We start from the raw sequence: 15,799 nt of genomic DNA, 5'->3' as shown, positions 1-15,799 counted from the left end.
AATCAGATGCAGTAGGAGAAAAAAAAAAAAAAAAAATCCTAGACATTTCCATCACCAGGAAGCAATTTAATAAAGGAAAAAATGTGTAAGTTTTCAAAACCAGTGCAGTTGGTTTTTTGTTTTTGTTTTGTTTTGTTTTGTTTCATTTTTAATGTGGAATAATCATTGTAGCAATATTCTTTGAATCAGAGATTTACTGGAATAAATCCAAGTGCTTTTACTCAATAGCATATACCATTGCACACGTAACTAAACACCCATTTCTCATCATGACACCAGCATGTCTAGACCATAAAAATGACCCATTGTTGACAATGGGTGTTCCCAAAAAGAAGGCATGAAATGTGGTTTCTCTTCATGTCAATAGACATAGAGGGCCCCTTCAGAAAAAGTGACTAAAATCTGGGAACCACTGGATGCCCATCAGAGCTCACATGGGATGTACTGGAGAATTAGGGCCTTTTGCCTGAAGACAGAAGGGCTCAATCCCGGCACTGCTTGGTGCTATTTCCCATCCTGATACCCAGGCAGCGATTTAGCTGTGGAGCTCCCTTCTTCAGAAGTCTTTCTTAGTTTCTTCATCAGCTACCTTGAGGTGTAATTATACAAATGGCCCATCTATTGATTTCAGAGTGCATGATCAAGACCAATATTTGAACGAGGTCTTTCAGTCTGAGATCAGCCTACAGAAGCACAATGTTAAATATTGTTTCTACAGCAGAGGCAAAACCAAGAACCTGACTTGGTGCTATTAATCAGTGCCAACTATTTTCATTGTGAAACTACTTCACAAACGGTAGATTTTGATTCCTCTAGCAATTTTCAATTTGGAAAAATGTAAACAAAACACATCCTTTCCACTTAGGACAAAGCCCACAAAATTCATCAAAGCTTCTAAGCAAAACGGAATTGCTTTTCTATCATTTAATGAAGTCCTGCGGTAAAAATATTTACCCTTTCCTTTTTTTTTGGCCAGCCCTAGTACTGATATTACAAACTTCTACTAAACTATTCACCCCACTGTGATTTGAAATTTTAAGTTGAGCTTCAGCCCTAATGAAATAGCACTTCTTGTGAGTAATGCTGTGAGGGTCCACCTTCCTGCAGGTTCTCCCCACTAGATAGGGGCACAGCAGTGGGAGCGCGGAGACGCCACCAGCAGGGACTGCAGTAGCCCTCCACATGTAGGGAACTACACATAGAGATGCATCCCAGCATCCCTTCCTTTTTCACCTTGAGAAATCACTTATGAGTACATTACAGTGCAGGTGGAAACACGCACAAAAGGCTGCATTTCCAGCCATAAACAAACACCCTAATATAAGCTTTTACCTAGGATTTCCATCCACTCATTCCAAATCATTTTGCCATAACATCCTGTCCACCCCATTTTTACATTTGGGAGGAGTGTGGTGCAAATGACTTGCCTGAGCTCACCTAGCAAAGATTCAGCAGGGATAGAAACAAAACCCATGTCTCTAGTCTCACTGGTACTACCCAGCCCTCCTCCTCCACACTATGTCTGCTGCAAGGAGGTTCAATCCCAGTGACTTTCAAGGTCTAGTGCAATGTATAGCAAAAAAAAAAAAAAAAAAAAAAAAAAGAGATCAAGAAAAAAAAATGTTGCAAGATATGTTCACTTTTCTTTACACCAAAGTGAGATTTTGACAGTCCCATCCCCTCCATGTTAACTGCAGAGGGAAATTAGGCATTAAGAGGTAAGCAGGATAACTGCCATTCATGGAAAGCAAAGAGAGTTTAGTAGCTGGACTGAAAGCTTTGAAAGCTGCACTACTCTTACTTGTCTTTGTTTACTGGAATTTGGTTGATCTTGGCCTGGAGATGGCTAAAAACCAGGGTTAAAGTTGTGTCAAAATTCATGGTGCCCTCTGTCAAAAACATGTCACAAACTTTCAAACATGTCTTTAGAAGGAAGAGAGAAAAAGCAACTCCTCTGCCATGGCTTTCCTTCCAATGAGAAAATTAAACTAATTTGCTCTTCATGATCATAAAGTTAAAAACAAACAACTGAGCCATTTGTAATGGCTAGAAATAGAAGAACTCGTGCTCTTTCAAAAAATGATACTGCAGAACACAAAGTGAGATTTATTTTAGTTATGCTACACCCTTGTTACACAGAGTAATACAGATACATTTAGTGACAACATTATAGGCTGATCATTTTGATAAATTTGCAAAGTATTACTTTACTTGTAACAACTTTTCTGTGTTGAAGACTGAGCTACCAATCAACACTGGAAAGCAGTACCTTGCTGGAGATGTGTACAATTTTATATAACATATATATTCAATTCAAGACACTAATCTTGAACAGATACAGAAACTTAAACCATAGCTGTAAAGTAAACATGCTAAACAAAGACCTGCATTTCCCCAAAACTCAGATATTTTCATGCAGGGATTTGATCCAAGAGGACAATTCAAACAATTTAAAGAACTTAAGTCACTTATTTTAAGAGGCACCAAGAAAATTCAGAAGTGATCTCTGCCGCTGAGCTACCTAGCTCATGCAAAATAAAGATTTTGCCTCTTCAGACACACAACAGAAGACTTGCCCTTCTCATTTCTAACATGCCATACGCAGAGAGGCCACCTGTAGTTTCTTCAGGACCACTAGGTGCTACTTCAAATGCTTCTCATTTCACAGTTGAGCAGATGCAGCATCAAGGTCATAAAGCTTTGATGTCCTCATCAAGATCTACAGCGTGTTGTAAGTGTATGCAAGGCCATTTATCAGAGTGTCTGACAACCATAGCAGAGCACTGAAAATATACAATGCTGCAATGGTGTTTCCATTGATGAAGAGACTTTAAGCATAAATGTGCCAGCCTGTCAAAACTCTGTAAGTTCAGATCTCTTCAGATGAGCCTAGAAATCACCTGCTACCAAGATCCAGGTAAGCTTAGCCTAAACACGAAGACATGATGGAAGATGTCAACTACAGCTTATTAGGGAACATATTCTATCCAGTATAAGCTTGTATAGAACAATCATCGCCAGTAGAAACCAAGTGAAATATGTCAATCCATGTATCTAAAATAAATAGTTTATATTAAATATCTATCTATCTATCTATATATATTCATAAGCTATGTAGAAAATCAGGATTCTACAGTTTTTTCTACTTTCTGGATACTGACAGCAAACCATGACATGGACAACTGAAGAGAAACTGAAAGGAAATACTGATCAGAAATACTGAGTCTTTTTTTGTGGGGGTATTTTTCCCCCACTCTTCCTTAATTTAAACCTGTTTGTTAATTTCAGCACAGAATATTTTTATTGTTTCTATAAACTTTTCAAAGTCCCTCATGCAACTTTACTCCTTTAATTCTTTTATTCTTCCCTAATGCAGGTATCTATCTTTAGGTATGTTTTGCAGATAGTAAAAACTGAGTCATAGTAAATAATCCGCTTGTTACAGACCCATAAAAACTGATGTTTAGGTCTGACGTTACAGTCCCCATTCCTTTTTTCAACTGACATCACACTGCCTTGAAAATTTGCCTACTTAATTGTAATCTAAAAGCATTGGCTTTAGCTTTACTCAGTAACTTCCATTTGTATTTAATCTCACATCATTGTCTATTTCAAGTGTGCAGACACACTTGAACCATTTGTAATTAATAGAAATTCACTGGTTTATCATTAGTATTTGAAAATTACCGTGAGGGATACAATGCTTTAGGTACAGTTCACTGTATGTAAGTGACTTAGATATAAGAGTGTGGTGGTTTTACCGTGCTGGGCAGCTAAACCCCACAACCGCTCTCTCACTCCCCCTCCTTTAGATAAGGAGGGGGAGAAGTAAAGCAAAGAACAACTCACGGGTTGAGATAAGGATAATTTAATTAAAGGGAAATAATTATAATAATTAAATAAAGACTACCATGAACTAAACAATTTAACTAAGGGGAAATAAAAGGGAAAGGGGAAAAAGGGAGGAAAACAAACAAACAAAATAAATGAAAGCTATATGGAAGTGCAGAGGAAAGAAATTACTCTCTACTTCCCACAAATGAGCGATGATTGACCACGTCCTTGAAGCAAGGCCTCAACGCACGCAGCGGGTGTTCGAGAGGAGGACCGACGTCTTCTCGAGAGCCCACCCCTCCCCTCTTCTTCCTGTTTCCACCTTTTATTGCTGAGTGTGACACCACATGGTATGGAATATCCCTTTGATTGGTTTAGGTCAGCTGCCCTAGTGATGTTTCTCTCCTCACTTTTTTGCCCACCCCCTAGGAGGGTTAGAGAAAGGCCCAATGCTGTTCCACTGCTGCTCAGCAGTAGCCACAACACTGGTGTGATAACACTGCTGTTCCAGCTACAAGTACAGAGTACGGCACTGTATGGGCTGCTGCCGGGAAAGTTAACATTCCAGCCAGACCCAGTACAAAGAGTGAAAATGACAAGTTGCCACATCTAAATTTTTTTCTCTATAAAGGACAGATGATCTCCTGGAATTCCCCATCCTGCTCCATCTCTATTCAACCTTAACTGAAATGCACAATTGGTTCACATTTTCAGCTGAAATGTAGCTCTTCTTGTCTGATTTGTTCTCCAAATGCTGACGTGAGCAATGATATCATGGCATCATGCTATGATGAGACATCATTGAATGTATACATTTTGCTATATGTTATCAATGTAACCACCTCGTCTTGAAACCTGTGTCTTGTCCAAGGGTCTACTACAGTAGTGAGAGAAACCAACTATGTTAACAGATTGCCAGCAGGTTAAGCAACAGTGATGATTTCCCACCTTTGTACACAGAAGCAAATTAGTATGCATGTAATGCAACTAAATTGTCTTTCCCAATATTCCTATGCCCCTCAATTTACAGATGATCTGGTTATGTTTCACATTAAGAAACTGATGTGAACAACTCCAAAACCCTTAAACTCAGATTATACATGGAAAGCCTGACAAAGCTCAATGTTAGCCCTGCTATGTGCAGGAGGTTGGTCTAGAAAGCCTCCAGAGGTCTTTTTACACCTGAATTATTCTATTCCATGAAACAAAGCTCAAAAGTACCATCCAGCACAGATTCCTCTCAATGAAGTCAGTTCTACTGTAAGATGACAGAAGAAAAAAGGTACAACATTTAGAGAAATTAATTTATTTGTAACTCAGTAAAACCTGTGTAGTCTTAACCCCCCTAAAGAGTCTACTGTCATAAAAACTAGTCAACAGTATACTTAGCTACAAGTGGGGCTACATTTTTCTCCACGTGTATTAAAAATACAAATAAAGCCTCACTGGAAAAAAAAATGGAGAATATATAAGCAACCAAAAATTTGTTTTCACTGTATTTATATTTGTAGGTTCATGCCTCTACGTGTCAGTAGTGTTCTTTCTTTCCTTTACAATGTTCATATGAGATCTGCTTCTTTTAACAGGTGGTCAGTATTTGATGAAGGCACTTAAACTTCAACAGGATTTGGTAATCACTGATTCTCTTTGAAGAATCTTTCCAATTGCCTCTGTTTATTGAACCATAGAAATAGACTTCCTTACTTGAGTTTGTATTAGGATAATGAGCCAGAGAGCTGACCAGTCAGATTATCTTAAGCAGCAGCAAATGCAGTATCATCATTTACAGTAGCTGTACAATTCATTGTTCCAGCCCAATAGAATATCAAGAATTGTTTTAGTTGTTTGATTGCCCTTCTGATCTTAAAGAATGAAAGAACACAGTAAAACATAAGTGAACTCCTTTTCAGTGAAAAATAAAAGAAAATTTTTCACATGATTTTCATTACTGCCATCTAAATATTTACTTGACTTAAAATCCACATACCTCCTGAACAAAGCAATCAAAAGAGAACTGCAATTAAAAAGAGCAGCCCTATCAATGTTACGGGTTTCCTGACAGCACAGTGACAGATTCTTTACAAATACGTAAAACATCTTTTCCAGAGTTCTTATGTTGACATTGCTTCCTTGCTTCCCTTTCCATCTCCTCTGCCTCCAAAAGAAGCCTGTAAATCTGAGAGTCCAGAAACAATGGAAAGGAGCCTTAAAAGTCTGGAGGGTTCCCAAGCTTCCTGCTGAGGAATCAGGAGCAAGCCTGATAGAATAAAGATATTTGGAAATGTCATGTTGCCAGAGTGGAGAAGCCCCATAGCTACACATACTGGTCTGGTTTTGAGTCTGCCTGATGCGTGCAGACCAACAGCTGAGAGGCATGGACTATGACAAAGCAGGACTGCAGGGAAGTGGTCATGGCACTGAGCCTGCCAGACTTCAAGAAGCATTTGGACAATGCTCTCAGACACATGATCTTTTTTTTTTTTGGGGTGTGGGGTGGGGGGAGGGGAGGTGTCCTTTGGAGACCCAGGAGTTGGACTCAATGGTGCCTTCCAGTGGTGCCTTCCATCTTGGATATTCTATGATTCTATGACATCAAAAGTCCAAAGGCCAGAAGCCCAATGTCCCAGGCTTTGAGAAATTTGCCTTGTGTTTTTCCCTTCGAGCTTAGATTTCAGTGAAGTGCTTTTTCTGTAGTTCTCGAGTATTCTATTTAGGAGGACTACGATGAATTTGATGAGCTTGTCCTAATGACATATTCCAGAATAAGGTGCTAAGCACTTCTAATGGGCATAGATTTTAGTCCATCTGTACCCTTGTTCTTCCTCAGTAAAATGGAGATATCCATAAATTCCTACTATTTCACATAAATGGAATAGAAATCATTATTTTAACACACCATGGAGATGCTTTGACACTCAAATAATGGGGGTAGTGTATAGCTAGCTTTATGAAAACAAAGTAACCCACCTTTAAGGCGGGGTGTAAGAGAAACTGTCAGCTTTTGTATTCTTGACCTGCAATTCTCAGTAAAACAAAACAAAACAGAAATTACTCATTTGAACACCACAGACATAAAATCTTGGCAAATGTCAAACAGGAGTAGCCAGGTTTCATCTGAGCAAAAGTTACCTTCCTATTCTGTATTGTACCTATTCATGCAATTATCATATTCACATGGAATGATCACACAGGATGGCATAATGCTTAGCAAGTTTCAGCTTTGTTGAAAGGAGGTCTTCAGGTACCATCTATATGTAAATAACAGTGTTATCCAATAGGGTAGAACATGCAAGCAAATGCACATTTGTATTTTATATGACCGAGGCCTGATACCACTGATTATATCCTGGTTAGAGAGAAAATTCATTATTGCCTTACATAGTATCAAATTTTACCCATGTTATCCACTGTTAACCAAAGGAAAACTGATTACTTTACCAACATACAAATTGATCTCTCTATGACATGGCAAGGAATCAGAGGAACGATTATATTGATCCTGTAAGAATATTAGGTCTAATACAGAGGCATTAACCTTTGTTTAACCAAAATGTAAAATTCATGAAAAAAGACAACATTTTATTACTACCCTCCTGCAACAAATAACTCATTTCTTACTACTATAAATTCAATTGCTAGTACTTAAGAGCAAAATTTGCACTTTATTTTCAGAGGTTCTTGATTAATTTACATTGAGGCCTTATATCAAAACTGACTATATGGTCATAATGACCAAGTCCTGCAAGGTGTTATGGCCTGCACAGGGGGCTAAAAGCAGCTGCTGAGTCCTTTAGAGAAAGATAGAAGTTGATAACAAGTTATATGTAGTCAAGAACACTGGCCAAGCCACAGGAAGTAGATGGTCAAGCAAGAAAGATATTATTGACTTCTGGGGCAGTATTGATCCTTATCATTGCCTCACTCTTAACTTCCTCTGAGAACACTCATAAGCTTGAGTAGTTGCTTTTATTGTCTCAGTTCAGAAACAGCTGAAAATCTTAGATCTGGCACTTTTCCATGTCATTTGAATCAAGGATTGGAAAGACTGTGTTACTAAAAGCCTGTCAAGTACAAACTCACCCCAGTCACCAGTGTTTGCTTCATCCTCAGCAGTCTCTCATATTTTGAAAGCATCTTGCCTTTAATCAAACACGTTAAGCCAGGATTATGTCAGGCCTCTCCTCTGCACATTTCTTTTCACTGTAAAATCAAGTCCTTTCCATAAGCATGCATCCCTGGATTATCTCATTACAGAATGTTTTCAGTGGAATTCTGCATAGCCTCCTTTGGTTTTACCTGCACAGTTTTTACTGTAACACAGGGCCAAATTTATGATTTTCTTTCAATACAGTTTATTTTTCTTTATTAAAAGCAAATGTCATTGGGGCTTCTGAAATCTGTAAGGCTACATGGCAGGCCACAGGAAACAGTATTGTATTCAGAATTTAATATTCTTCAATGTGCTGGTTAACAGAATGTTAGTATCTGCTTAATATTTTCTTTACAACAACCTATCAGATCTCCTCTTATGCTTTTTCTTGCCAACCTCAACTATCAGCTTTTGCAATTACAAAACAGAACATGAAACAAAGCTGTAGCTTAAAGTTCCAGAACTTTTTTTTTTTTTTTTTTTTTTTTTTTTACTATTGAAAATGCATCAGCTGTTTCAAAAACTTTTAATCATGGTGATGTCACACACTGAGTTACTGTTTAAACAAAAGCCACCCATTTACCATGAATCTACAAAGCAGAGAAGAAAAGCAATGAACTATGGGATAGAAAGTTAATACATGGATGTCCTCTGTGCCAACACTGCCAGCAAAGCCCTATTGCAAATCAGACGCCTCACTGGAGGAAATTTTTGGCAGCCTAAAATGAAGCAGCAACAGCTCAAGTATGTTTCTGAACCTCAGTTATAAAACTGTTCACATGCACCGTAAACTCTCGCTTGCTATTTTTAACCCCTGGGCTCCCATGTTTTGTTTTCATTTTGTCAAAGCAAAGGAATGTGAGAGAGATGTCTATTAGACTCCTTCACTCAGCCTGAGGGTTAATTACTCAGTTTGGTAGACATTTGAAAATATTATGTTACCTCTAACGGCAAAATTGATAGAAGATTGTTTCAGGCTCACTTTATGTCTTTATGGCAGATTAAATTAACTAATCATAAATTATGCTGGCTAAAGTACACCTGTTACTCACTAACCCTGCAGAAGGAAGAGGAGGATCTTTTCTCAATACAAAGTAAATACTATGCAGTAAATTAAAGATTTTTCAAATCACTAAACATGCATTCAAGCAACAAAAGTTGGCAGCATCCCAAAGATGGCAGTGGCAGATTCTGAAGAATAGGACAGCATTCTGAATGCACAACTGCTGCAGAAACGCGTCAGTAGTTTCTGACTGTCAGTGCTACAGGTGTATATCCACAGATTAAAGCAAACAGACAGAACGTCTATTAAAGAAGAACAGAGTGTGCTCACATTTTTGTTAGATGTATTGGAATACTAGGAGGACATAAGGGGTGCATGTTTGTGTGGTGGTTTTGCTCAGGTGGGCAACCGAGCTCCACCACAACTGCTCTCTCACTCCCCCTCTTCTCAAAGAGAAAGGGGGAGAAAATACAACACAAAGAGCTCGAGGTTTGAGATGAGAATGGTTAAATTAAAGGGAAAGGGTATGGGGAGAAAAAAAAAAGAAACAAAAGAAACAATAAGGCCGCACAGAAGCACAGAGAGAAAGGAAAAAAATATATACTTCCCATCAACAAGCGATGTTTGGCCACGTCCTAGGAAGCAGGGCCTCAAAACGCGTAGTGCTTGTTCAGGAGGACAGCCCCATGAGAGCCCTCCTTTCTATTGCTGAGTGTGACATCAGGTGTTATGGAATATCCCTTTGGTTGGCTTAGGTCAGCTGCCCTGGAGATGTTCCCTCCCCATCACTTGCCTAACCTCAGCCTGCTGGCTCTTGGGGGCTTGGAAGGACTCCTGATGTTGTGCCAGCACTACGCAGCAATAGACACAACACTGGAGTGATATCAGTGCTGTTCCAGCTACAAGTGCAGAACACAGCACTGTGTGGGCTGATGCAGGGAAAGGTGACTCCATCCCAGACAGACCCAACACAGTTTGCAACCCCAGTTTCCAATGTCATCTTCTGCTTTCTGTTGATAGAGGCTGAAAGACCCCTTTCTATGTGCTTCCAAGGTAAGGATGGATGTATACAACACTAATTTAGAAACTGGTATAGATTTTATAGTGATCCTCCTGTTACACTTAGCATTGCATGATGTGGATGTAGCACCTGATATCACATCAGTATGATGGAATTCCTGAATAGGACTTGGACAGCTGAAGTCAGAGATGCATGGCAGGAAGGGACAGGAAACACAGGCATTCAAGACTTTTTCTATGCAGTATAAAGCACTGAGTCCCTATCTGCAAGCTGATGATATACCAGTGCAATCATGTTAAATAAAGACTTACTTTCCTTTGGAAGAAAATAAAATAGAAATGCAATAAGTAGGTCTAAGTGAGCCCATCAGCTTCTTAATGACTCTGTTCAGAAGGAATGTAACCACAGAACTGACAAATCTGTTGTGTTTCTTCAGGTGTCACAGAGACTTCTGAGTCTTTTCAGACAACCAAATAACCCAAACTTAGTTGAAGTACAGACTCTCAACAGACTATAACCTCTTCTGGAAAGGTGCAGTATCCCGAGTTCATCTATTCTCAGATTCCTTCTCCATCAGTGCCAAGAAGCAGGTGATTTTCTTGATACTGAGCCTTTTTACCTTTTTTTTCCTCCCATTTTGTGTTCTCAGAACAATATTCCCTAAACCACCTCTTACCCATGATGCATACAGCAATGAAAAAGTCATCTGGAAGGAAATACAGCCACACCACGGTTAAGACAGAAGCACCAAAGAAAGAAATTGTGTCCCCCACCAACATGAGCTAGGCAATGATGAGGTTTAGTCCTACAATGAAAATTTTCAAAAAAAAAAATTCTTCTGAAAATAAAAGAAAGCTTTGATCACCATCAGTCACTGAATAGCCTATTTTAAGCCCATCAGAGCCAGTGCACTGTTCTCATGTTGCTAATTAAAAATGATAGATTCATCAATTAATCTCTTTTCCTGTCCCCTTGTCTTGGTATGAGATTTTTCAAAGGGACAAATGGTAGTTAGGTGCCCAGAGAATCATTTCAACCCTGAAAATTTGCACCTTTGTCAACATAAACCTCACCTTGTCTCTTCAGACTGTGAAATGACAGAAAGAAAACCATAGGAAAACCATAATCTTACACAACGATTTATAAATTGAGAATAATTTTAGCTTCTCTACAATAAATATTGTTACATAAATCCTGCCTGGGTTCCAATCTGAACTTCCTTGTTGATAGATGAATAAGCCTCTGTTAAATTTTTCAGAGAGAGATATCCTAAGCTTAGACTCTTGATTGAAACTCAATTGCAATATTTACTGTGGAGCAGTCAGAGACACCCCACTATTTAGGAAAGGAGCAGGGAAGGCAATCTATTTTTAATCATATTGAAATGGAGACAAAGATAAAGGCTCAGCTTAGCAAAGTTCCAGAGACATAAAGCTGGCCAATGAAATTGGTTACCTTTTTCCTTCACAGCATATGTATCACTAGGCAGTGAAATAGAATGGGGGTGTACAAGGTTAACAAGCTAGCATCATGTTATGAAGCCAGTGATAAAATTGTCTTATAGTTCTTAACTCTGACCTGTTCCAGTGAAAAGCTGCCAAGCAGAATTATGTCATCCTGAACATCTCTCTCAAACTGTTTGATATATGAAGGAATCACTTCATCTTCAAGTTCCCTGTGAAGGTCACATGTCTTACTGAAGCTGACAGGCATCACGGAATCTGGAAAATCTTCACTGGTGACACGGGCTGCTTGAAACAAAAGAGGCAGATTCTCACTTAGCAAATGAGATTTCATTCATTGATTTGTACTCCTCATTTGTGATGTTTGGCCCACCGAAACTTAAAAACAATGATGCATATGCTGTAAAATTACTAGAAATGAATAACCATGAAAACACAGGCAGATTCCAAGTACCATTACCAAGAATATGGAATACTATCCTCAAAAGCAACATCAGGAACAAATTTAGCATGTGCAGCTTTTTCCGTAAGAGGTTAAAAAAGGGGTGCAATGCATGTCTATGGTCACTTCACTTCCCAGTAAATTTTAAAGGAATTTTGGTTTGGAATGACTTTGGCTTTCACTCCTGGGGAAGATTAGGAATAACTTCAGTTGTAAGGGAGGCTTTGGTTCCTCCCTAAGGGAGCCATACCGAGCATTTCATCTTCCTCCCACTCACCCGAGAGGATCAGATTCCTTCCCAAGGTGTGTGTGTGCAACTCCCGCCTAATTAATTGGGTCCGGTTTTGCTCTCACCCACATCATTCCATTGATTTCACTGCCATGATGTATGCAGAACCAAAAGGTATGTGCTGTATATACATAAAAATAAATCCCATTCATAAAGCTAACCTCACAGACAAACTGTTTCCTTTCTTTACTCCAATTCAATATGCTACTTAAAAACATATCTTCTCATTGATATCTGCTACAGTACACATATTAAAGACAATTATTTTTGCTCATTCCTCTATATTAAGATCACTGAGATATGACATATATCACGCTGTCCACATCTGACTTCATATTTCTTTGTGTAAGTGCATGTTTTCATAGTTATCTCTGACTTTCCCTGAAAAAAAAAAAAAAATCTAGTTATTTGCCTTCCTCTTAATAACTAGGCATATCTAGTTATTTGCCTTCCTCTTTGTCCATCCTAAGACATGAAAACAGTTAGAAGATTTTTTTATCCTGCCCCTTTGAAGTCTCTCGTTCTCTAATGAAGACCAGAAAAGGAAAGATAAAACTAAGGCTATTAAAATTTTCAGTTTTGCTCACTACTCATTGTGCAATGACTTTAATTGTTGAGCCTCCTGAGTACTTAAATCACCTCAGTGCCACCAACACACAGGAAGTAGTTTTTTATTTAATTACAACAGGATACAAATTCAAAATCATGTTAGGGGAAGCGTACAGTAGATATAAACAACCGAAACCATTACCTTAGGGTACACGGAATCTCTTTGCGTAGCATCTTACAAACATAATGAAACGTGATTTGACCTACAACTATTAACAGGAAAAAAAAAAAAAAAGAAAAAAAAAAGAAAAAAAAATATATTTACATTTAAATTTCCTGTAACTTTAAGGGTTTGGCTAGCACAGAAAAAATCCAGGAAGTGCTGGAAAAGAAAACATTGCCAGCAGCAGAGGATGCAGCATTGCTTGTTCCCTTCCATACTGTGTTGACACAATGGGACATATGCTCAGCTGGTGTAAATCATTTGACTTGCTGCTTTCACAGGAGCAGTGCAAGCTTACATCATGGAAGGGACAGTACATTCCTATTGCAAATCCTCTGAGCGTAGATTGGCTTTATATACAAAAAGAATAAAAACATTCAGTCTGCAAAGGCAACAATACAGTGATTTGGTAGAACTGACTGACTATATACTTTTGGTGTTTGTTATGTTTGTGAGGAATTCTATCAAGTGAATTCAATCTGGTTGGAAGACACCAGGCTCATTAACAAGAGTTTTGTGGAAAAAGAAGAAAAGAAGAGAGATAACATTTTCTAAAACCTTTTCAAGGGAAGTAACTGCTAAAAATGCAAACATAAATTATGGTTTAATTTTGAAAAGTATTTGGTGAAAAGATACATACAGTCATTTAAGCACAGATAAAAAAATAAAAATTAAAATAATGTATACAGTATTAGCTTGGCTGCTTGTAACTTCATTTACACCTGCACTTGTCCATCTGGTAGCAGTGGTTTGAATACTGAGATGAAAATTTAAAGGACAGGTTCAACAGCATATTATACCTCAACACAGGTTTGAAGGTATAAAGTACTTATAAAATCCATAAGGAAAATGCATTTTGGCTACTTGGCTCTAGAAGACTGTATAAACTGTAGCTAAAAGAGAACATCACCAAAGGCCATCAAACAATTGTAATCCTGCAAAACATTTTACTTTAATTTTTCTCTTGCTGCCAAATCATAATATAATAAAAATTGTTTTCTATGATATGGCACCTGGCATCATTTTAAACGTACATGGACCACAATCTTTCAAAAAAAACAGACAACCAATATTGTCTTTTAGATTACTTATAATATGATTTAATACCTACCATAGGAGTGACCAACATGTTACTCAGTGGAAAATGTTTTAAGTATGCAATGATATAAGTTCTGAGAGATACATTCTTTCTTTTCCTTTGGAGATCATCTATTAATTAGGACTGTATGACTGTGATTTTTCAGTTCAGTGGTCAAATTTAAAAAAAAAAAAAAAAAGGAAACCATTCTGTAAGTGTGGAACCAAATGAATCCTAGTTTTCTATGGATTTTCTGATGTCTAATAAGGGTCAAGCTCCCATATTAGTTTTTCCCTCGGTGGAGACATTAATAACACTTGTCTGCTCTGCTCAGCTGCCCACTTCCATAAAAACTGGTAGGGAAGTCAGACCTGAGAGAATTGTTCTCTGGGTTGGGGGGGCGGGGGAAGAAGAAAAAAAAAAAAAAAGGCTGGAGGGGTGCGAGGAGGAAAACAGATTCAAAAATTTGTAGGAAGAACCACAGACAAGCAGGACTAATATAGCCCATACATGCACACAGAGGTGGAGACTGCACAATCCTTGTTTCCTCATGAAAGTCCTGCTCTTCTCAGGGTTTTATTCGCCAAAGCCAAAAATTCTGCCAGGATTCTATGGAGCATTCCATCATCCATAGCACTACCTCTGATATCCATTATGGTTCTTTTAGAAATAAAAGTGCTAAGAGAGAAGACATCAGCAGACTACTTTAGTTTCCACATTCATAGTATTCACAAAGGCTCTGATGTGCTTGTGGAGTGCAAAACACACCTCTCAGTAGCTTTACTTGCCTTTGAATTAAATCATTGAGCTGGCAGCAAAGTCAGGGCTCCAAGGACTAGTCTGTGCATGATGCCCACCTGCTCAGCAGCCTCAAAGTGAGATCACCATCATCAAAGCACACCACATGCATTCAAATTGTTTTGGTCAAGTCTAAGTCAGTTGTCCAAGACCCTTCTAAAGACCAATTTAAAAAGGAGGAACTGCTTCTAGAGTGTAATTAGTCTGTTTAATTAAGAGGTGCATGTGTGAGGTGGGCTGAACCACTGTCTGAAAGACCTTCTCTCCTCCCTTCCCATGGCTTCGGGGGAGCCCCACCCCCTGCAGCTAACTGTCAAAACACTAATGGAAAGAATACTGGACCCTACCTGAGGGCAGCCTATAAATTACATTAGGACATTTTCCTTAATCTCACAGGGATATTTTAAACAAACAAATTAAAGCTATTGAAGACCATGAAATACCATAAATATTGGTAGAGGGGGACAACATAAGTACTACAGGTAGAGACCCCATGACCATCTTTCCTATAGAATCAACATTGACTTCACCACAGCCAAGCAACAAGTTTTCTTGTTTGTTTGTTTGTTTGTTTACTTAATCTATGTTGTTATATGAAGCAGCAATCAACCTGCAGCATTTCTGTAAGCTTTCTCAGCAACGAGGAGGTCCATATCAACGTGCACCAATGTGAGACTTGCTAATAATTTGTTAAAGGTTTTTGCTTAAACTATCTGCATGAATTAGCTATGCTTGTACTTTCTTTTCCTTGCATTTAAAGTAAGACAAAATAGGTTTCAAAGATGTTACTGATATGACCAGTCCCAGCTCAAGGGATTTCACAACCCCAGGTCAATGAAATCCTTTAGCTCTTCTAGAACAAAGTTGCTTACAAGCTCAATTGTCAGGAAATATGTTGCAACTCCTGGAGCTCCAGTGCTGTAGCCAACAGCTTGTTCTGTCCCTCTGA

At 38.5% G+C, this 15,799-nt stretch overlaps 1 protein-coding gene across 1 annotated transcript in view; it reads right to left on the bottom strand.

The window, feature by feature from the left end:
* LOC311432454 (uncharacterized protein) overlaps window positions 1-15,799 on the bottom strand; it is a gene marked incomplete at its 3' end in the record, with an annotated part of 78,822 nt that overhangs the window by 40,361 nt on the left and 22,662 nt on the right. The window contains exon 7 of the mRNA XM_084510904.1: window positions 11,587-11,756. Within this exon, the coding sequence (XP_084367030.1) occupies window positions 11,587-11,756 (170 nt within the window). The remainder of the gene's footprint in view (window positions 1-11,586; window positions 11,757-15,799) is intronic.

This window comes from Aythya ferina (assembly GCF_964211825.1).
Source record: "Aythya ferina genome assembly, chromosome: 2".
Taxonomy (NCBI): Eukaryota; Metazoa; Chordata; class Aves; order Anseriformes; family Anatidae; genus Aythya; species Aythya ferina.
Note: the sequence above shows the minus strand (reverse complement) of the source record. Positions and strands in the feature narration are given on the sequence as shown.